Raw genomic sequence first — 24,690 nt, 5'->3', positions numbered from 1 at the left:
TCGTTTCAAGGCAAACCTTCGAACGTCATGGACGTTTTTGGATGTTTGACCTCCAAACTTCACGAAACTTGACACACTGCCTATAAACACTATAATTAACCATATAAGTTCCTCATTAACTCATTAAAAACACATATAAGGACATAACCTCATATGAGGCACATAGGTGACTTCTTTATCGAACGTCTTAGTCGTCCCTTGACGTTTCACTTCCAAATCACCTAAAACTCTAGACACTGCCTCAATACCACATATACACCAATTTAGTAACTTAGTACATCATTAAAACCATTTAGACTCTAGCTTCACCTAAGTCATTTTCGAGGTATTACACTTCATTATTAAGTGATTCCTGTCATAAATCATTAGCTTTACTAGTAATGATCCATCGTATATACTATAATCTAATTCAATTTATATCATTTTTATTCTTGAAAAATTTCTATAAATTTCATCAATTCTATAAGATCAACTCTAAATCTTCAATTTTCCTTCACAAGGCATAAACCCGCATTACTTCAGTTTCATTAATTAAAATAGGGTTAGACATGGAAAACATGTAATTCATCATAATAAAATGATTCAATACTAAATCAATCATAAACAAGTATATTCACTCAGTTGGAATCATACTTGTCTTAATCCACAATTTTGGAGGGAACCCCAACTTGAATTGGAGATTTGATCTTCACAATTGAAGAAGAGGGGGATTCTAGGGGACTCCATGGATGGAAGAATACATGGATGAATAAGTCAACATACCTTGATTATAAAGCCTATAAAGCTTGAAACAATGGGGTGTTGACTTGACCTAGCTTCTTTTCCTCATCCTCCTTCTTCTTCTCCTTATTTTCCTCCTTCTCTTTCTTCTCATTCTCCTTCTCCTCCTCCTTATCCTCCCCCTTCTTCTTCTCCTCCTCCCTCTCCTTCTTCTTCTAATCCTTCTCCTTCTTCTCCTTCTCCTTATGCCTAAATGGCATGGAGGACGCCTTCACAGATCGTCATCATCACCAAGGCCCGTCAAATGGGTCGTGAAGACTTTTGAGCTTGACAATGTTTCACTATTTTAGGAATAACTTTTTTACTCCGAGATGGGAATTGGGCAAACTCAGTGGTGTTGGAAATAGGACTCATAGACCTTTAATTCTATATGTCATGGCCACATAATTCATTTTAAGATAAAGTATATGATTATTTGAAGTTGACCCTTCACTCTAAGTCTAACGAAATCCTTCACGGACGAATTCACGGTTCTTGTGGGGCTTCACGGGCCGTTGTGATGCCCTTGGCCCTTGACTAGTAGCATAGTTTGCCACCCCTTAACCCCTAAAAATCTAACTCATCACCACGACCCGTCCCACGGCCTATGGTGGCCTTCACGAGCCATCTAGTGGCTTGTGGGGATGGTAAGATCATCTTTAATCCACCTCTAGTTTACTCTCTATTCTTTATATTTGGAAAATTAAGTTAAAAACTGGATCTCCAACCACACTTTATTTCACTCTTTATTTTCCATTTATAGAGAGGTGAATAGTAGTTCTTCAAATTTGGAGAATTGCTATTCACCTCTATTTATGATATTTTATAATTAAAATCTTATTTTTCATATGAGGTCATTAATTAAATCTTTAATATATGCAGTTCTTTGTGTAATATAAAAATCTTGTAAAAATATTTAATGTATACTATTTTCATCTCCAATTTAATAATATTTCAACTTATAAAATTTTCATCACTTTAATAGATTTTTATATTATTAAAATTTTCACTATGAAGAATGCACAAAATTAAAATGATAAGATAAAAATTTTAATTTGAAAACATGATGCATACTATAATATTTAAACGGAAAAGGGTTAAAAAATACCCCTACACTAATAGAAAAGATTTAAAAATACCCCTAAGTCAACCTTTTTGGTTCAATATTATTTTTAAAATAACAGTCTTATATTTTTTAATTATTCTATTTAATAGTTATTACGTGATGTCTTTCTATGGATAAAGTTAAATTTCAACCAACCAAACTTTCTCCTACCCGCTCGACCCATCCCTTGACCCAAATCGAATTAAAAGATCCATCAAATTAAAATATTTTGGATGATATATTACCTAAATTAAACATCCAAGTTTAACTTCTTACTTTTAATTTCTTGCGGAAGTGCATCAACCCATTGTCATGGGATCCTTTAGCAGCGCAATTGTTCTTTTTAGTGTGAAGATAGCTAATTGATCGATGAAAATTTGAAATAGCAAGTGATTTGTCTTTATTGTGAAAGTGCATTAATGTTACTCTCTCGAATTATATCCTCTCAATTTGAGAAATTTAAGTAGTGTCTTTCAATCTCTTTCTTTTAAGGTTTGATTTTACTATAGATACATAGCTCAGATTTGGTATGAACTCTAACGGACAAGAGCACCATAATTGTGAGTGTTCAATTTAGATGGATCTTTATAAATTACTTTACCCTATCATTCATTCATATATATAGATTGTCATATTTTTACTACAACAAAATCAAAACTCAAGATACAATAATACAAACGCCAAACAGAAAGAACGAAGACATAATAAAATAAAAAAAGTTGTTGTTTGATGTATGTCATTTGAATCCCCAACACTACTTGTATAGTTATATGTTTGATAATTTCTGTGTGAATACAGGATTACCAATGGTTCATTGATTCTACAACTTGATTTGATGTCTTCCAATTTCCTTCAGCTCTGGAGCTAAATTAAAAGATTCATCAAAAATATTAAAGGAAAATATATGTCATTAGTGTCATTATCTGATGTTATTACGTGCTCAGCACCTTTGACGGCGGTAGATAACTGTTGGTGGATCTATTGACGGCGATAGAAAATTGTTCGTGGATATATTGACGGCAGCTATTATTGTCGTGCTCAGCACCTTTGATGTGCTAAAAATCTTTTGATGGATCTTTTAGTTGTGTTTGGATCAACAAATGTCAATATGTGTAAGATGGGTAGGAGAAAGGTTGGTGGGTTGGATATTAACTTTATCCAATAGAAAGACACCACGTAATAATTATTAAATAGAATAATTAAAAGATATAAGGATGTTAGTTCTAAGGGTAATATTGAACCAAAAAGGTTGGCTAAGGGGTTTATTTAGACGTTTTCGAATAATACAGTGGTATTTTTGTCCCTTTTCCATAATTAAAATACAAGATAACAATATAATACATAACATAATAATTGTATCACAAGAATTTTGAAAGCAATTTATGTTCTTTAATTCGTATATTGTATAAATCCTTTGTTGTATATAAATAGAGGGATTTCCTCTCATTTAAAACAACGATAATTCTGAACTTCTTCTTCTACACAATAAAGGGTCTGATATACCCCTCAACTTTGTCAGTTAGAGCGGATATAACCCTTATTATGAAAGTAACTCATATATACCCCTACTTATAAACAAATGGCCCACATATACCATTTTTCTATAACGGAAATGAAAAAAATAATAGGTTTAATCTAATTTTTATTATTTTTTTCTAAAAAATATAATTCCATATGAGTAAATTTTATCCTCGTCAAACATATTTTTTTGACCTTTTTTTTTGTTTCAATAACTAATTTAGAATTATTATTTTGATAATCAAATTTATTTATGTTTCACTAATATTCTTGTAAAACTTATTGTAGATGATCAAAAATTCTTCTTCGAATACAAAAATCAAATTACAATATAGACAAAAAAAATAGTTTAAATTTTTTCTTCTTTAAACTAAGGATTGAAAGAAAAAAATAAAATAAGAATAAGAAACTCAAATAATTATAATAAAAGAAGTCAAAAAATAATTTATGTACGAAAAAAGTTGAAATTTACCTTGAACTTTGATAGAAGAATCATATATACCCATAAATAATTTTTTTTTAAAACAAAAGTAAAAAATATAAATTTAAAAAATTATTTTTTTAACTTCCGTTAAATGAAGGATATATGTGAGCTCATTTTGTAACGGCAGGGGTACATGTGAGCCGTTTCTATAACGGTGAGGGCATATATGAGTCACTTTCATAACGAGGGGTATGTCAGCTCCAAATGGCAAAGTTGAGGGTATATCAAACCTTTTTTCCCATTAAATGTTTGTTTACTTTGCTCCTGTTGAGTGACTCATTAACACCATTATTATTGTATCAATACGCTAGTGAGTAATATTGTTCCATCGTGTGTTATCTATTTCCTTTGACCTCGGGTATTATAGGAAAATAATTTTCTTAAGGGGACATTGTGCATTCACTACTCAATTTTTCCTTTTATTGTTACAGATCCTGGTATGTTTTTTATATAGTCATTAATTTATTCTTACGACATTAATTATTGTTTTCAGTACATGTTTTAAACTCTGTTACTTATGTTTGTGCAAAGTTATTATATTCGGTTATATTGAACATATACACAATGATAGGTATATTTATTGTGCAGAAAATATTATGATATTGGTATGTACATTTAGTGCGTATAAAATGATTATGATACTTAGTTTCAAGAATTCATGTTTTGATATCTTTTATAAAATTCTATGACTTGAATGTACTATATATAAGTTTACATATTATCTATATTTACATAGATATAAAGTTTCTCACATATCAATTGAAGGAATTCATTATGCAAGTTCAAAAGTTATAATTGTTTTCATGTTCAAGCGTAGTTTCTTTTTTGGATTTGTTAACAAATTTTTGAATTTTTTCTTGAGACATATAACAATTGTATAATCTATGCAATTTAAATGTGTTCTTCTCTTACGAAATGCCTTTGTATACATTCATATTTTCTTCTTTATTTTTCTGTTTATGCCAATTAAAGAACCAATGATTTACTATTTCCAAACTAATTCATTCATTAGAGGTTATTGAGTTATGCGATAATAAAAAATTATCAAATTCAAATTGAAATATTGCTAATATTTTTTTAAAAACCTATTGTTTTTTCCATTATTTTTAATGTACGAATATTAGTAAAAAGTTATTTGCACGTTCAATGCAATTATTTATGAGATAAATTTATCTAGAATAATATAATATTAAGAAGAGAGAAAAAAATCTTTCAGAAAGTTGAATAAAGAATTGTGCTAGGGTTGATTACCTAGAAAACTCTACATTTAGAATAGAAAATAAAATAGATAAGGTTCAAAATGCTTTAAGCATTTTGTGATTAATAGCACTTTAAACTAAAAGCCAATTAGAGGAATAATAGTTGCTTAGGAAACAGGCGGCATGTAAACACACGTTATTTGCTTGATAGAAATACCTTTACTTTTATATTTGAGTCATTTGACCACCAATTTAAACGCAATTTTCCTACAATTAAGTGACACAAAGTCGTGCTTTGCAGCAACATACATACAAAAATAAATTTGCTAAATTGCCCAGTAACAGCCATGGATCTTGTCCACTATCATCAAATTTCATGATTCTTCACTACTTTTTTTTCTAATTTTCTTTTGTCAAGCATCACTATATGCAGAAAGAAGTTGATGTAAATACTCAAGAATATCCCACTACTACAGCCTTGTGCAGAATAAAACAGTTGTAAGGAATTATCAAAAATCTAGACAAATGGAATTAAGACTTGACAAATCATTTTTAGCACATTTCCTACCCGGCATGCAAAACTGCTCAATGTACCCTTCATGGATAAGAACCAAAGAACGTGTAAAACACTAAATACTACACAAAGGGTTTCAAGGGCTAGCAGCTCCTTATGTTGCTGATTTCCATTCTTGCATGTTAAAGATGTTTTTGCACAACAAATGTACACACACATTGGAGCATCGCTACTACTATCGGAGTAGAGGCACATACAACAAACATCAGTCATCCCAAGCGTCATCTGCAGCTCCCTCCTTTTTCATCATCGATGGGGCAATCATGTGCCTATACTTATCCTCCACATTTACCGTGGACCCTACTAAAGAGAGTTTAGACAATTCACTCCTTGCTTCTTTTTCCGCAGCTGCAGCTTCTCTCTCCTTTCTTCTTGCAGTCTTATAATGTGAAAATAACACAACTCAAAATAAAATAAATGTGCTTCGATATTATATACTGAGAAGAAATAGGAGTGGATAGGGAAACAAACACAAGAATGAGATAGAACCAAGGAGGCATACCTTTCCCATAGCAATGGTCACATCATTGCCAGAACCAATATCAGCTATTGCTCTTCGTATTTGAGCCACAAGATACTGTGAAATTAAACGAAGCAAGAAAGCACAAGTCAAAACATGAACATCAACAAATATGAACAAGAGAGGAAGCGAGTATAGCAAAAGGAAAGACCATATCACGATCAGTGTAGAATGAAGTAGCTCGGCCCGTTGACCCTGCACGACCAGTCCTTCCAATCCGGTGTACATAATCTTCCATGGTCTAAATTAACATAGGAAAAGTTGCATCAAACTTTACACAGTTCCACACACAGAGCATGAGCTCTTGTGTATATCCAAAAATAACAAATTGAGTTTTTAGACTAGTATTAAATGGATAACTGAAGAGTTGCCAGGGGGAGAACTAAAAACGACTAACAAAATATGCCAGGTTACTAGAATAACATTGTGAAGAGAACTAAAATACCAAAATTTGAAAGCTCTTCTGTGCATGTGAAGCTTCTAAATCTATGTTACATGGACTCAGGTAGGGGTACAATTCTAATATGGGTAGGAGTAACTAATCCAAAGGTGTACCTACAATTTTAGCAAAGTTAATAGTGTTTTCCGTAAAGAATAGCTCTAAATATAACTTATTATTCTTGCAGTATGCAATACCTTTGGAAGATCTAGGTTAATTACATGTGCAACTCCTGTGACATCCAACCCCCTAGACGCAACATCAGTAGCAACCTGCCAATCCATCGTAAGAAGTTAATTGTACAGATAGATGGAAGTTCAAAAAGTGCCAAAGAATAATCGACACAAATTCATTTCATTGTTATTCGACACGAATTGAAAGGGATTTACCGCAATTTGGTAGCACCTTCGTTTTGGGTGAAAAATGATCAAACCCTTCCATCCCTACCTATTACTGTAATGACTAATCCATTGAGATCAATTCAAATTTGAAATGAAATTTTCAGTTTATTAGACTCTGCAATCTGCATGCAAGTTGTACTGGGGGTACAAAAAAAATCATTTTTCTTTATAGTCGTTACTATATTGATAAGAGAATCCTCTTAGTTAGGGTCAGCAGAACATGCGTCGCCAAAACCCAATGTTGTAGGTTCATGAACAATCAAATTCACATCGCAGAAAACTGTCCACGCTTGTATATGACCCAAGGACAGTTTTGGGCGGACACATTGAAGTGTTGGATAAAGACGATTACAGTAATTTAATTTTTTAAAGGAAGCATAAATTTCTCAGATGACAGTGGTATTTCGTAAAGCACAGTGGGAACAAATTTGCTACTTAAGAGTGATCTTGGTGATTTTTGAAGCTTTGCTCAGGACTCAAAGTTAAATGAAGAAAGAGTAGTATTTTTCCAATAAAGGAGGTGAAGCAGATTGTGCCTCTCGCATGTATTTTGAAGTGTAAGAAAGAAAAGTTGCCTACAGTCTACCTGGGCATGCTTTTGGGTTCCGAGCACAAAGCAGAAAAAATTGGGATGGCATAATTGAGAAATCTGAGAAGAAATTGGCTGTGTAGAAGTCCCAATAATTATCTTTAGGAGGAAGAGTTGCACTAATCGGACTCAGGAGTGGATTCTCTACCCACATATGTGATGTCCCTTTTCCCTAGCCGAGATGCTACAAACACTGGATGATTTCAAGGGCACAAATCTGGAAGTTGATGTAATGAGTTGGAAAAACAATCATCTCTGGAACTTGTGGATTCTCATGAGTTAGGCATGCCCTTCACTGTGTAATGAGACTAATAGCCCTCTATTCCTCCATTGCAAAGTCACTGCTCAATCATGGGTCCATTTTCTAAGCAGAACACACAGAAACTGGACAATGCCAGAACACACTGCAAACATTTTTAGTTGCTGGCTGAGAGGGGGGAGTAAGAGCCAGAGGAAATGGTGGAACATACCCTCCTGTATATGGTGGACTATTTGGAGAGAGAAACAAGATGTGTATGGAAATACTGCAGAACCAGTACAAAAGATCAAATGGCGTTGTATGACGACCTTCTATTTTTGGTGTAATGAGGAGGGTATAGAGGATGCTGGACAAATTTTAAACTATTTTCTCTTCTTTATAAGTTTAGTAGCAATCTCTTAGAGTTGGTTTTTTTTTGGGTCACTGATGTAAATCTTTTTGATGGTTGCCAGCATACCCTCATTGCTGAGGAATACAACTTTACTTTATCAAAAAAAAAAAAAAAGAGTAAGGGTTTCAAGTCTCTGGATGCTCTAAGAAGAAATTTCCTTTGGCAAGGAAATAAGATAGAAAAGGGCTTCAACTTCAAATGGCCTATAGTACAACAAAGTAGGGAAAATGGGGGACTGGGAGTGAGGAACTTATAGCTTCATAACAAGAGCCTACTTTCAAAATGGTTGTGGGGGTATGTTAAAGAGCAGGCTCTAAAAAAAGAGTTAATACAACACAAATATGGGCAACAGGATAGCTGGTGTACTAGTGAAGTCATTGACACTTAAGGTATTGGGGTGTGGAAGACCATCAGGAACTTGTGGTTGGCTCTCAATAGTAGCTCAAAGATTATTGTGGGCAAAGGAGATGAAGCTAAGTTCTGGACATATGATTGGTGTGTCAATGAGATGTCAAGGGACCTGTTCCCTGGTCTTCTCTCAATATGCACCAAATCCTGATAGTGGTGGAGCTCTTGAGCTTGATTGGTGGATTCCATGGTACTAATCTAGTCCAAGACAGAATATCATGGAGACATCACAATGGTGGGATATTTTCTGTGAACTGACTTTAGACTTAGAGGAAGTACAGGAAGATCCACAGGACCTTGGAACAATGTGGAGAATTGTAGCCACTACCAAGGTGAAGTGCTTCACTTGACTGGTTGCTAGAAAGAGTTATCTGACTCATGCACTGTAAGGTTACTGCACAGGTGTGGGCTCTGTTTACTAGCATAGCCAATGAATACTAGATATGCCAAAACACCACTTCTGACCTCCTTAGATGTTGGATCAAAAGGCGATGCAATAAGAGCCAGAAAAGATGGTGTAGAACAGTTCCAGCATGTATATGTTGTATTATATGGAAAGAAAGGAATCAAAGAATATTTGAAGGAAAGGAGTGTATAATACAGAAGATAAAATGGAAAGTAATTATTACTCTAGGGATTTGGTGTAAAGAACAGGATATAGAAGAGGAGAAAATATATAAGAACCTAGATCATCTATGGGTTTCATCAAAAAAGGGTGAAACTTGTATTCTATTCCAATCTGGAAATAATGCTGACAGATTGCAAAAGGAGAAAGAAAGATTGAAAAGACGGAAGAGACTTTTTTCTCAAAGAGACTACTTGATTTCAAGAAAACATAATTCGTCCTAAAGGAAAACAAAAAAGTTTTACACCCTCAAACACTACCAACTGATGTTGCTTGGGGATATTCTTACTCCTATTGCCTGACAATTCACATAAATCAGGGATAAGGAAATTCTAAGTAATCTGGTATCAACAAGTGAAAATATCATGAAATATTACAGCAGTAGATGTTTTAAACATACCAAGATATTGATAGGTCCATGTCTGAAATCACGAAGGGCAGCCTCTCTTTCATTTTGGCTACGACCACCATGAAGTGCAGTTGCAAGCAAACCCTGCTGCGTTAAAGCTTCTGCTACTTCATCACATTTTGTCTACACGATGATGGTGCATAGTGTCATTGTTAAAAGCATGCACTTACACTTTTAAAAAAAAAAAAAAAAGACTGAAGGTAAGAAGATAAATCAAAATTATACAATGGTCATGCAAGAACCAACTAAAAGCCCTTATCAGGAACATGGCCATAAGGATGTACATGCTGAAAAAGCCCTAGCCATTCACAAAAGCATATAGAAGGGACTGGATAGTAATCACTCATCAATTCTAACAAGGAAGAAAATTATCAGATCAAAGGAATCCTTAGTCTTACTCTCCCCTCTAGGATCTCAAACCTGTGCTACTGAGATCAGCCGCCTCATTCACAACAATCAAGTGGCACAACATAGTGGTTGTAATAACTGATCCAAGAAAAAGAATAGTAGCTGTACTAATCCTAAGGAGTTTCTCAAGTGTGTACAATGGGCTTTGCTAATGAGCATGTCTTTGCCCAACTGAATAAGATGGACGGAGGATGAAGCAAATCAGATTAGTGACAGACAAAGGTAGGACAAAAGTGATGGTGACATCCTTTACACTGAAAAATTAGTTTAACTAGGAGCTGACTGGAAAAGTACAAGTGTCTTCTGTATCTACTTCAAAAAACCCACATAGAACAGCCCCCAAGTTAGCCACCAAAATGCACTTTATGGTTTTTGATACTGAAAATTAAACACTTTAATGCCTTTGTGCACCTTCACGTGTATGCTACTTAATAGTTAACACCACTTGTCCATTTCATTTAAATGCAGCAAGCATTCAACTAAACTACTCGGACAGAAAGCTTGCATAAGCCCTGGTTGTGCATTCTGCCTTGCTTAACTAATCCTTAAGTGTAGGCATCAAGGTATAATTTTTTTGTTTTTTTTTTGTTGAACTGGTAATGTTGTATTTCTCAGCATTAAGGTGGTACGTTGGAGACCTCCAAAAGGTAGTAACAAGCTAAAACAAGAGACTAATTACAGTAATCCTATAGTACACCTTCACCAATGGGTATATCACCGGAGATAGGATCATGGATCATATAAAACTACTCATATTGGTTTTAAATCTTGATACTATAAAAATGTGGTGTAGCAAAATATTACTCCCTCCGTTTCAAAAAGAATGGCCTAGTTTGACTTGGAATGGAGTTTAAGAAAGAAGACTTTTTAATCTGGTGATTCTAAATAAAAGGTATGTCAAATGGACCAAAATGCCTTTTAATCTTGTAGCCTCAAACATGCCACGTGGAAAGTTAAAGTTAAATTGTTGCCAAAAAAGGAAAGGGGTCATTCTTTTTTGAAACATACTAAAAAAGGAAACTAGGACATTCATTTTGAAACAGAGAGAGTAACTGAAAATGAAAACAGCCATAAATAGAAGAACTTCACAACTTATTTTGAATATGGAGAGCACTTTTACTCAATAAAATTAGTAAATGGGAGAGAGCTAGAACACATGAAAGGTTTCCAAGAAAGCTAGAATTGCCAAGTGAGATCTACTCTTCCTTACAAATAACAGTTGTTGCAAAATTTTCTACCTCATATGAAACTCAGTGGTCAGAAACTAGCAATATTTAATATGAGCTCGTATTTGACTGCTTTCTTTTCTCAAAGAAACTTGGAGAAGGCTATCTGGTAAGAGGGGGATAAGACCTTTTCATTACCTCTTAAGCCTTCTCAACAATCATAAATCCATCTAGGCATTGTTGCTGTGATGTTGTCATATTTAATAAAAACCATGAATGGTATCTCGATCTGATATAGGAAATTCTACTGTGTGTCCCTATAATTAAAGTGATTATTAGTTTGTGGCCTGTATTGAATCGGCAAAGGCCTTGGAATATGCAAGTGCTCTTCTGCTAATCTGCAGGCTTAAAATCTTTTGCGATGAAATTTGAAAATTGAACATGGGAAGGGTTATACTAACCTTTCATTATGAACCTGGATAAGTTCATAATATTCTTTGGTTTATTTTTTGAAAAGGTAACAACTTTATAAATAAATAATCCTTCGCACAAAGACTGTAAGAGATGAACAGAGTTACAAGACCCCAAGAAACAGCAAGAACCTAGTCTAGTGCAAGTTATAAGGATCCAATGATGTCCACTATAGACTCTACCTCCTCTACCAGGGAATTTTTTTCACCAAAAATGATTAAAAAAGATACATTTCATCTTTATCTTCTGTTCAGAATTAGCTCTATCATCAAAATATTTAAGTTTCTTTCCTTACATATTGTTTACCAGATACAATCTGGGATGAGGCTCCACCAACTCTTTTCTTTAGTAAAACACCTGGATCATTCCTGGATGCTATCATTTCTGCAATTTCCTAGGTGCTGTCCATATTAAACCCTTCATACTCGTGAAAAGAAGTCACAGATTGCAGGTCACCTTGCAGTGTAAGAAAAGGTGACTGTTTCAATCTCCTTATTACATAGAAAGCACATAGAGCTCAGTTGCATTCCTCTCCTCATCAAGCAATCATGTGGTAGACCAGCCTCTTAACCACTAGCCACCAAAAGCATGCAACTTTAAAATAACCTTCCAGATAAGCTTCTAAAGATTCCAATTCTGTGGCCCAAGTGTGCTTGCCCAGCACTATTTAAGGCACCATATGCTGGGTGTGCCTCTGCCATAGACCTTGGTTGTATCTCCCTTACACACAGTACAACAGAGACAAGTCCACAATATCAATGCTTCACACCAAATTGGGATCGTGAAGACAAGCCAATTTTTTTCCAACTCAATACTTCTAAGAATTGAATCAAAATGACCCTTCACTTGCAGTTGAGCCCATTTATTTCAATCCAACCTCGACATCTAAACCAAACTCCATAAACATTTCCAGAGACCAGAGAGGGAGAGGTAACCCTAAAAGCCCTTATCTACACTCATTCGAGATTAGCAGTGGCTGATAAACATCTAATTTCCGGGCACACCAATCAAGCTTCAATAAGTTATTTCTCCATCCCCACCTCCTTATTTAGTGTGCTCCACAGATTTTCTGGAAGGTCTTTCAGTTTTGGAGATGGACCGTTTCGGAGATAGGTAGAGGCTTCATAGATAAAATGACTTTGACAACTAAGGTTCCATGAAATCAATCTCATCGGCAATAAACTATCATGTTGTTGGCTATCCTCAATTAGGATCTACCACATTTAGACATTGGATTTTCAAGCCTATGTAGCTAAGTCATCAGACAATTAACTTTTCCATTATCAACAAACCATATCTTTCACACGCTTCATTGATGTGATGCCAGAGGTCAACATGACCACATTGCAGGTAGAAACCTAGAAGGTCGGTTGCTAATACCATTTGTGTGATCACTTATTGTTCCCTTGCAGTTAAAAACAAGACATGGTCGAATGAACAGAATAAAGGCTTAAGTCATATGCAGCCCCTTAAAGTTGTTTGCATATTTCATTTAGACACCTCAATCTAGCCTTTAGCCTTGTACCTATTGAACACTTGAATCTTAACAAATATATACCTATTTAACACAAAATGATAATCAACAAACAAAAACAATAATTTGTGCTTATCAATCGCATATATATAGAAAATGGACTAATGAGACAATGACATGTGGCGATTGAATTTTTTTACAAAAAAACTCTATTTAAATAACACAAAAAAGGAATTTTAAGAAAATATAAATTTAATTTTGAATAACCCACCCCCGACTTCTTCTCCCCTTTCCACTGAGTCGCCCCTGCGCTTCAACCCATCAACCACCAGTAAACCATAGCCAACGGTCTTCTTCTTCGTCATCGGACCTTGTTTCCCTTTCCACTGGTCCATTGTGCCTCAAAAACACCAATAAACCATAACATCCACCCTTTTCTTTTTCTCCATCGAATCGGCGTCGATAATACACCATTGCTTCCATCTAAGCTAACCCCTCATTTATCTTTCGTTCTAGTAGCATCAAAACGTTCCACCATTCTCTTCATCTTATTTCCATTAGTAAACATTTATCACAATTATAAGAAAATAATAGACGTTTTTCGAAAAAAAATAATCAAATGCTTCGCTGGAATACTATTTTCATCTTAAACAATGGAGCCAAAATATTATTTTCAGCAAAAATAATGAAGCTTCGCCGGGATATTATTTTCATCGAAAACATTAGAGCTTTACCGGTATATTTGAGACTTCAAATCAGATCTACATAAAATAAAAAAACTTAAAAAAAAAAAAAAAAACAGTAGACGAATTGGAGAGGGTGAGGGAGAGGTGGAGGGAATGGGGTGCGTAAAGTGGCATCTAATAGTTGCAGCAGCAAGATGAGAAAGACGTCCTTCCCTTTCCTATATATATATATATATATTACACTTAAAAAGTAGCATGTTATTTAAACTATTGTGCTTCGCTTTTTCCTTTAGTGATCTTCTATACTTTTTATCAGGGAATCCTTGCGACGGCAACATTAGCATAGATAGGCAACAGAAAAATCAGAAAAGGAATATCAGAGTATAAGAAATTATACCTTCCGTTCCACAAATACAATGGTCAAAGGGAAAGGATGGCCAGATTTTTCAGCTTGAGCAGCCTCCTCAACCAGCAAATCCAAAAGGCGATCAATCTACAAGATTTATCATTACAATAACATCAAGCTATAATCTTGATGAATAATTAATAGAATAACTATGTCTTCTCCAATAACAGCATACCCAGTGTAATCCCATAGATAGGGTCTGGAGGGTAGAGTGTACGCAGACCTTACCCCTACCTCTTGGTGGTAGAGAGGTTGTTTCTGAAATACCCCTGGCTCAACTTTGTCATCTCAATGAAAAATATTGGAAAAGAAATATAACAAAAGTACAAATGCAAGACAAATATATGGTATATATTTGGATCTTTAGCACAACAAAAATATTACTGTTCCTGTAGGCCCTTCATATATTTCAAAAAACTATCCAACAAAGGACAGACAAAAATGTGAATCGCTAGTAGTTTGTTTTTGAAGACACAGCAACAAGGAGTTGCTGGCAAATTGATAGCATGGACAGAACTGGGGGATTGTCCTCTTGTAACTATGAGCACAACCTAGTGAATGGAAGAACCCTTGACAAAGGAGAATAGTCTATCAGAGTTATAGTATTCTTATGCCTCTTCTTTATTTATAGAAGTTATAACAGTAGTATCTAAGCCAGCTTGCATGCATCTCAACTATTCCATAGGGTACTACTACAGGATCACCGCACAAGTACTGAATAACTCTGCGCACCAAGGCTTAGGCAGATGGAAGAGATACTCTAGCTTTTTTTCGTCTCTACTGGGGTTGAACGCATGTCTCCAAAGTTGTCGCCCACTTTATTGACCTCTAGTCAAACCTTAGGTTGCAAATGCCTCTTATTTATCATTTTGTTTTAGAAAGGTAAGATTTACTTCTATATATCCCAAAATGCAGTCCCCCTCCAAAAACTTTTACTTACATCATTCCTAAGATCTTCTAGTTACAACCCGTCAACAATATTAGACACATTTTCAACATCTCCTATCACTACTTGCTTACACCAAAAATAATAAAGCCCTCGACAATTAGTTTTTATCTTTTGAAGCCCCAATAAATCCTTTCTTTGTATAGGTGATTGTTAGATTTCTTAGAAAGAAAGATTTGTGTATGGATTATCTGCATTTATATCCCTACTTTTGTGCAATACTAGTTTTTGATGCACGAGTGTTGCATCTGAATGCCAAACTATGTAGTACACTTTTTTAAAAATAATGTTCATATTATTAAAACATGAATTTAAGTAAACAATTATAAATGGAATAAGAAAGTATAATCAGTATATAAAAATATTCACATCTATTTATAATATATGTAACTAGATATAGATAAGGTGATGTGACACCTTTCTATAGCCTCCAAATGCATTTATCTTTTTTCTCCTTTTTTAACTTTCCTCATTTTAAAATTAATTCATATGTAAAAATAAAAGGCATACATCTCTTAATTACAGCTTTTAAATATACCTTCTCTCATTGCTAAGTTATTGTATTGTTGGGGCACCTGTTTTGGATATAATATAAATAAGTAAACATAAAATATAGAATATATACTATATTAGATGTTTTTAGTTTGAGTACAGAAGTAATTTAACGTTCTACTTGACTTCTAACTCATTCAGTGACTGCAAATCAAACTCGGGGTTTTTTTTAAGAACAGGAAACTTAAAAAATCATAGTTTAAAAATGTGAGCCCCTCAATTTATAGTCAACAAAGCATAGTATGAGCATAGGCTTATTGTGCTTTATCAGAAAAGTCAACTATTTGAGAAACTCACAACCCTTCAATGTGAAAAGGTGTCTGCTTTCAATAAATAAATGTAATCATATAACCTATAGAAGGTATACTAACTTATGTGTTTTAAGAAAGAACAGAAAACTTTTTAAAAATATATATATATATATATAAAATTGAGAAAGGTAACATAGAACTCTAACAAATTGTAGTTTACAAATGTGAGAAAATCCATCTATTTATATCCAACAATGGGTAGAATGAACATGTGTTTATTGTGCCTTATCAAAAAAAAAATGTCACAACCCTTCAATGTGAAAATGTGTCGGCTTTTTATATAATATAATATAAATAAACATAATGCAAAATATAGAAGACAAATAGAGAACTCCTAAAAAATTAGTTTAAAATAAGAAGAAAACCCTTTATTTATAGCCAACAAAAGAAAATATGACCATGTTCTTATTGTGCCTTATTAAAAAGAAACAACCCTTCGAAAAGATCACAACCCATTGGAAAAGTCGCAACTCTTGAAAAAAGTGACAATCCTTCAAGAAAGGTCAAAACCCTTCGAAAAAGTCACAAACCTTCAATGTGAAAAGATGTTCACTTCTAATATAATGTAACATAAATAAATAAAATCATCACATCATATCATATCATAAATATATACAGATATATATACATATATATATATATATATCCTTAGGCCCGCCAACGTGGCGCTACTACAAACAAGAATTCTCTTTTAATTTATTTATTTTCAAAATTATCCTTCCTTTTCATGAAAAATTGTGACATTTATGAAAAGTTGTGACTTCTATGAAAAGTTGCGACTTCTATGAAAAGTTGCAACTTTAATGAAGAGCTGTGACTTTTATAAAAAGTTATGACTTTTATAAAAAGTTGTGACTTTTACGAAAATTTGTGACGTTTATTAAAGGTTGTGACCTTTTCGAAGGGTTGAAACTTTTCCAAATAGTTGTAACCTTCGTAATAAGGCACAATAAACATTTATTCACACTACCTTTTGTTGCCTGATTTCCTCTCATTTTAAAACAACGAAAATTCTCTATCTCTTCTTCGTCTTCACAATAAAATATTTGTGTATTTTGCTCCTATTGAGTGGTTCACTAACATCATTGCTTAGTTAAAAATCTTGGTATGTATTTTACCATTATTAATTTATGCTTATGTTATGAAGAATAAATGATAAGACATAATAATTTTCATTTTCCTTTACATTATTAATGTTTGTTACTACGTAATTTTGTACGCAAGATAACATAGTGTTTTAGTTTTAATGACCGATAGGTTTTAAGTACTCCCTCCATTTCAAAATGAATGACCCTATTTCCTTTTTAGTCTGTTTCAAAAAGAATGACCCTTTTCTTTTTTGGCAACACTTTAGCTTTAACTTTCCACGTGCTTGTTTAAGACCATATGATTAAAGGGCATTTTGGTACATTTGACAGAACTTTAATTTAGAACACAAGATTAAAAAGTCTTCTTTCTTTTCTTAAACTCCGTTCCAAGTCAAACTAGGTCATCCTGTTTGAATCGGAGGGAGTATTATTTTATAAATTGTGATATTAAATTCACGCATGAAGCACGAAAAATCTTACTAGTATAATATAATATAAAATATAAAATATATACTAAATTGGGTGTTCTAAAAAAGTAGAAGAATAGAAACCTTTGAAAGCTTAGTTTACAAAATGTGAGATAACCCTTTTATTTATAGTCCACAAAGGGTAGTATGAGCATGTGCTTATTAGGCCTTATTGGGAAAGTCACAGCGCTTCAATATGAAAAGGTGTCTGTTTGTAATAAAATATAATATACAAAATAAATATATTTATACAATATAAAGTGTTTGTTTGTGATAAAATATAATATAAAAAATAAATATATTTATACAATATAAAATATAGAAGATATACTAAATTGGTGTTTTAAGAAAGAAGAATAGAAAACTTAAAAAAATTATACTCCCTCCGTCCCATTTTATGTGGCAACATATGACCGACTTTGAAATATTTACCAAATTACCCTTCAAAAGTAGACTTACTTTTCTCTCCTCATAAATGTATGAGTACTATTTTTAAAATTAAGTGGGACCAACAAGGATAAAAGAGGAATTGTACCTTTAAATATTTACCATATAAGGAAATGTGACATTCTTTTTGGGACTGACCAAAAAGGAAACGGAGCCACATAAAATGGGACGGAGGGAGTAGTTTTAAAATGTGAGGAACCCCTCTATTTATAGCCAACAAAGGGTAGTATGAACATGTGTTTATTATGCCTTAACCCTTCGAAAAAGTCGCACCCATTCAATGTGAAAAGATATTTTGCTTTTAACATAATGAATTATAAATAAATATAAACAAAATACAAAAGATATATTAAATTGAATTTTTTTAAGTTGGGGGTACTATAGTAATTTAATATTCAAATTAGGGAGTTCATGCTTTTATGATAGCAAGTATAAGTATATAGATAAATACCTATATATATTTCTATCAAGACATGAATAGTATCCTAAAAATAAGGATTCAACCTAGTTGTGCTTCATAAAGTCCTCCTTGTGTAGGTGATTGTTAGATTTCTTAGAAAGAAAGATTTGAGTATGGATTCATCTACATTTATATCCCCCGTTCTGTGAAATATGATACCTATATATATTTCTATCAAGACTTGAATAACATCCTAAGAGATAAGCATTTGACCTAATTATTTTTATAAAACAATGACATAAATAGTGTTAGAACCATTTTAAATGACAAAAAATGGGGAGAAGACAGCTAACTCTCATGCATAAGGTTCTTCTGCTGATTTACTGTTATTTCACGAGTAATACAATAATATGCAAGAATTTCATATTAAAGATGCAAAACACTTTTATGAGCTCCAGCTCTGAAAAATATTACCAGTAAGGACAGCCACTCATGCTGATTGGGATCTCATCACTTCATACAGCAAGAGTTAGCTCCTTATGCATTAGAGAATTCTTGACTGAGACAGCATTGTCAAGTCTAATTACCCACTATGACCAACCCAAAACCATACACATATAACTTGTATCAACATTAATGTGGATGTATCCAGTATAATGATGAGATGGATTTTAGTATTGAATCTTTATACTTCATCACCATAAATGTCAAAGACAGAAAAGGCAGAAAAGGCGCACGCTATCGGCAAAGAATGAAGAATGCAAAATTGTTAGATGCATATCTCAAACAACTATGTATACAAGAAACAAACAAGCAAGATGAAAATTGAATAATATAAAAAATAAAGAAGGGTTGCAACAAAAATGGTGCCATCAAAACTATTAAAGTAATGCGAATCAATCTGTTTACTTTACTATTTCAGTTCAACAATGAACATACCTTATCATTTTCGGGTACCTTCTCTAAAGTCTGGGAAACATTTGCTGTCGGGCTGCTTACTTTTCCAACTTTTATTCGCACAGGATTAGTCAAGTAATCCTGCAACAATCAAAAGAGATGTGACACCTCTTCTACAGAATAATAGCATTGACCAAATCATATGTTTATCAAACCTGAAGACATGTTAAGTGATGATGAATTGCATATACAAGGAAAATGACAAAGTTGGAGAAAAACAACAAAATATCAAAGCAAGTGCTTTATGAACGAGATCTCAAACTGAATTCAAGATCCCAGGCCATATAAGTTTCCTTTAAGTGAATTTTTTATCGTTTAAGAGCTTTACCCTTTATAAGAAGAATTGCCACATCAAACCTAGAGTAATTTCTAGCTTAACCTAATTGCTTTCTTTTTCCAGACACTGAATTCACATGGTATATCATTTTTCATCAAGTAAAGGTATTCTTGTCCATAAAATGGCCACACAGGCCATATACAAGTGGTATACCAAAAAGTAAAGAATCTCTAGAATATGATTCTCTACGAACTCCTCCCAATCCTCCATACATCAAGGAAATTTGTGATTACACCAAAAGAAAATAAGGGGACGGAGACTACTCAATGGAGAGAAACTCAATGATGATGTCTGCAGAATCTGATCATGCATAGAATTACCCATTACGATCTTAGAATCCTAGTATCGACAAAATAAGCCTACCAGGATACCATTTTAAATACATGGGCTAATATAACGAAGTAAATAGAGACCTAACCTGTGCCAATGCTTCAATTTCTGCTGGCATGGTGGCACTGAAGAGCAGTGTTTGATGTTTTGCCGGAAGATTTCGCATCACCTATGACACAGTAACATTTGGAAGTTTCCATTTATATTTTAATTTTGAAAAGGTAAATGGTATTTCGTTGAGTCAAAACAGCACCAAGTGCTGGGATTTTACAACATTAACACTAGAGAAGGTAAAAAAGAAAGGAGATGAGCAAGCAGAAAATAGAAGCAAAGGTAGATTTGGCTGACTATTAGAGCCTCATATATACATGTAGAAGTCCTAAAGCCTCCAGCATGATATTAGCATCCTTTACATAACCCAGTCAACACCAAGAAGCAAACGAAAGCAGACAGTCGAACTTGGAAGCTGTCATTTATGATGTTTGATAAGCATACTTAGTCGTGCAGAACAAGCAAAAACAACAATTGGATCATTCTAGTTTAATGCTAATCTGGGAGTTAATACCTCAGATGGTCACTCAACTATGCACTCTTCTCTCAGAAAGTCACTCAACTTTCAATTTTCACTCAAAAGTCACTCAACTATTGCTTTCTTTCTCAGAAAGTCACTCAACTTTGAATTTTAACTCAAAAGTCACTCAACTATCCACTCTTTCCTCAAAAAGTCACTCAATCTATTAAATTATTTTTTAATTAAAAATTGTTGATATTAATTATTTATATAATAAACCAAAAATTTTTAAAAATAAATTAAACCATTAAGTGATCCATCCACCTAACCCGACCCACTAAAAAATATGATATGACCCATTTTATTTTGTCTTTAATCCTAAATTAATCCCACTCTTTAAACCTTGAATTAGGATTAAAGACAAAATAAAATGGGTCATATCATATTTTTTAATGGGTCGGGTTAGGTGGGTGGATCACTAAATGGTTTAAATGGTATTTTTTTATTTTTTTTTAAATTTGGTTTGTTATATAAATAATTAATATCAATAAATTTTAATTAAAAAAATAATTTAATAGATTGAGTGACTTTTTGAGGAAAGAGTGAATAGTTGAGTGACTTTTGAATTAAAATTCAAAGTTGAGTGACTTTCTGAGAAATAAGTGCATAGTTGAGTGACTTTTGAGTGAAAATTGAAAGTTGAGTGACTTTCTGAGAGAAGAGTGAATAGTTGAGTGACCATCTGAGGTATTAACTCCTAATCTGGTCTTTGTAACATATTACAAAAGTCAATGAAAAAAAGGCAAAGATAATAATTCAGGAGTCAATGACATAAGATGTTTCTGATTTTACAGAAAGATAATAACAGATTAAATAACTAAAAAGCATTATCAAGCACTGTTATATAGTTTATGGTTGCAAAAGAGCTACTACATTGGCAGGCAAATGTGTGCAAAAATAAAGAAAACAATAGCATATTCCTCAAGACATCAGGGAGATTCAAAAATGAGTTACAGAAGACCGGACAAACAGGTAAATGGAAAATAATGTTCCCTTGAAAAGAAAAAATAAACAAATTGAAAAAGAAGATACCTCTCTTATCTGAGGTTCAAACCCCATGTCAAGCATTCTATCAGCCTCATCCAAAACTACAAAAGCAATCCTGCCGAGGGAAGTATTTCCTTGTTGTAAATGATCTATAAGTCTTCCCGGAGTAGCAACAACTATATGTACTCCTGCTCGAAGCTCAGACCTCTGTCTTAGCATCCAATGGAAAACCACAATAACAAAATATGGTAAGGCTAGACTTGCATCATCATGTAACATAAAGATAAAAATGAATGCTCCAAGGCACAACCCAGTAACAAGTCCAAAACAAAAGAAGAGATATTTGGTTTACTTATCACCCTGTAGACGTGTGAACCTCACAGATAGCACCCTAGTAATGATAATAAAAATGAAGTTACCTGCTCACTAATGTTTGTCCCACCTACAACAATTGCGGTCTTACAGGAATCCAAAGACATGCTGAAAGCCGTAACCTGAAAAGACGATGTTCAGCAGTTCAAGTACAAACATAATATTTAAAGGCAAAATACAATAAATTGAGTTTTATCTTGTCTACACCATTGGCAAACTACATATATTGCTAATAACGACCACGGATCATTCACATGGGAAATTATTGGTTATGAGGAAAATTATTGAAGCAAGACGATGAGCTTTGCACAGTAATAAAACGACATCAGCAACACAATGAGTAGCTGGGACATAGTGATATTGAAGTCCACTCCTTTTGAATCACAGAGACCCAGTTACTTTATTAACAATGCCACGACCAAAGAAAGCCAAGGGGATACAAGATGCTTCACAAATAAAAGATAGTAATTCATATAATTGACTAAACCAGACTTCTTGAAAGATGAGCATTATTCAATTTTGAAGAAGCGAAGCAACCGTATAGTAGCAGCACATTATGCTTTTCAGTACCCTTTGATATGGTTATTAGACAGTTAACACCATATTAGAGAAAGTATTTTATGTTTTTATGAAACTGAGAAAAGGAAAAGAAACCAGTTAATTTATATAGATGAATTACAAAATAAAAGACAGATGAGGGTGTTCCAAGGATCTGCTCACATTGAAAGCAGGGTCAATGAAACATATATATGCAGGATACAGAAAAAAAACAGTAAGTTTTAAAGTGCCCAGACCCACCTCTTTCTCTATTTGTTGTGCAAGCTCTCTTGTAGGTGCCAACACTAATGCCAAAGGTCCATCACCACGTTGAAGAGGTTGTTGAGCTAGGCAATGCTATATCGATAAAAATATGTATAATATTTATTATACAGTAAACACTCCTATTAGTCAGATCAAGTACAACACTGACAAACTCACAGTATGAGATGATAATAACACAAATTTAATACACAACCTGTATCATAGGTATGCTGAATGCAGCAGTCTTCCCACTACCAGTTTCTGCACACCCCAAGAGATCCCTGCCACTAAGAGCAACAGGCATGGCTTGAGCCTGAATAGAAGTCGGTGCAGTGTAGCCATGCTTTTCAATATCCTTCATTATACTTGCATGCAAGCACTGCAGAGAGAAGAAACAACCAGGGTCCAAATACTTTAAATTATGGCCTTACATAGAGAACCCAATAGAGTGATTTGTCAGAATAATGAATTCAACAAACCATATCAGGAAATGACTCAATAGGTGAGGGTGCAGGACATGAGACTGGAGAAACATTGACATCTACATTAAGCCGCAGTCGAATCTCTTCTATCTGCACACAAAAATGCACATCAAGGACGTAAATCAGGATCATAACATTATCTTTTTGTAGCAAAAGTTATATAACTGTGTTGTAAAATTGAAATATCCAAAGTTGGTCAGAAAATGATAATAATTATAATGCGCAATGAAGGCCTAAAGATACAAGTATGTGAAGAGAATAACTGAGAAATAAATCTGACAGTAAAAAAAATTACAGCACAAAAATATCATGCAGTGTTTGTAGAATCCAGTTCAACTGCCAATTAGCGCAGTGTATTGGCACTAATTTGAAGCTAAACAAGAAATAAGGTAAGATTTGAAGCAACACAAACTAAATTAAGCAGCCATTTTGGAACAGTTTTCAGATGGAATAAATTATAACATATATTTCACAAAACCCTAAGAAGATGAAAAAAAGAACTTTTTAGCGAGGAACCTGCTCGGATTTAAGACGAAGAACACGTTCGGAAGGCTTCCAGTGAGGAAAGATGGGGTCAGGGACAGCAAAAGTGTTGGGCAAGGAGTAATTGAGGGAACTCCGGCGAGCTGAACTGGAGTAACCGTTGGAAGACTTTTCGAGAGAAGAAATTCTGGATGTGTGTTTGGAAGAGAAGTGATCGGCGCCTATACTGTTTATAGTAGGGGTGGTAGTGGTTTTTCCGGCAGCAGAATTTCTCAGGTGAGGAGGTACATAAGACATTCTCCGTCGCTCGCCGTTAGGGTATTACTATCTATTTCCTTTCTTTTTTCGCGGGATAAGATGAGACTATTTATTTTTCTGGACACAAGAAACCAAAAGAGTATTAACCACAATGCTTTCAAACAATTCCATTTTATTTATAACCAAAACGTATTACTCTCATCATATAAAAAAATGACTTTATATCATTTTTACTGTTTCAAAAAGAATGATCATTTTCCTTTTTTGGCAATTGTGAACTTTAACTTTTCACGTGGCATGTTTAAAACCACAAGATTAAAGGATATTTTGATACATTTGACATAACTTTAATTTTGAACCATAAAATTAAAAAATCTTCTTTCTTTTCTTAAACTTCGTTCCAAGTCAAACTAGGTCATCCTTTTGGAAACAGAGGGAGTATTATTTATCTATATATCCCAATTTGTAATGTAATTTCCACAAATGTTCATGCATCTTACTTAGGCCTCATTTGTTTGCACTTAATGAAGGTCTGACTTTTAATCATTCATATTCAGCCTATTAAGTATGTTTGGATTTAAGGTGTTAATCTAAATCATTCAGATTCAGC

At 33.7% G+C, this 24,690-nt stretch overlaps 1 protein-coding gene across 1 annotated transcript; it reads right to left on the bottom strand.

Moving 5' to 3' along the window:
- Positions 1-5,511: 5,511 nt before the first annotated feature.
- On the bottom strand, positions 5,512-24,227 carry LOC107031392 (DEAD-box ATP-dependent RNA helicase 20-like). The gene is made up of 14 exons (XM_015232738.2): positions 23,856-24,227; positions 23,337-23,429; positions 23,072-23,236; positions 22,855-22,950; positions 22,104-22,178; positions 21,730-21,891; positions 20,215-20,295; positions 19,442-19,540; positions 14,283-14,378; positions 9,672-9,803; positions 6,796-6,870; positions 6,311-6,400; positions 6,142-6,216; positions 5,512-6,018 (listed from the first exon to the last, which is right to left on the bottom strand). Exons 1-14 carry the CDS (start codon positions 24,117-24,119, stop codon positions 5,845-5,847), a joined length of 1,677 nt encoding a protein of 558 aa, XP_015088224.1. The 5' UTR covers positions 24,120-24,227; the 3' UTR covers positions 5,512-5,844.
- Between the last annotated feature and the right edge of the window lie 463 nt (positions 24,228-24,690).

Source organism: Solanum pennellii, chromosome 9, assembly GCF_001406875.1.
Source record: "Solanum pennellii chromosome 9, SPENNV200".
Taxonomy (NCBI): domain Eukaryota; kingdom Viridiplantae; phylum Streptophyta; class Magnoliopsida; order Solanales; family Solanaceae; genus Solanum; species Solanum pennellii.
The sequence above is the reverse complement of the archived record's forward strand: the minus strand, read 5'-3'. Positions and strand labels throughout refer to the sequence as shown.

What these genes read in the sequence shown, in the direction of transcription:
- LOC107031392 (XM_015232738.2), bottom strand. Translation starts at nt 24,119, where the DNA reads ATGTCTTATGTACCTCCTCACCTGAGAAATTCTGCTGCCGGAAAAACC. An exon ending in AGGTACCCGAAAATGATAAG is followed by an intron (nt 14,379 to 19,441) that starts GTATGTTCATTG and finishes TAAATCTTGTAG; the next exon opens with ATTGATCGCCTTTTGGATTT. An exon ending in TCTACACTGATCGTGATATG is followed by an intron (nt 6,217 to 6,310) that starts GTCTTTCCTTTT and finishes TTAATTTCACAG; the next exon opens with TATCTTGTGGCTCAAATACG.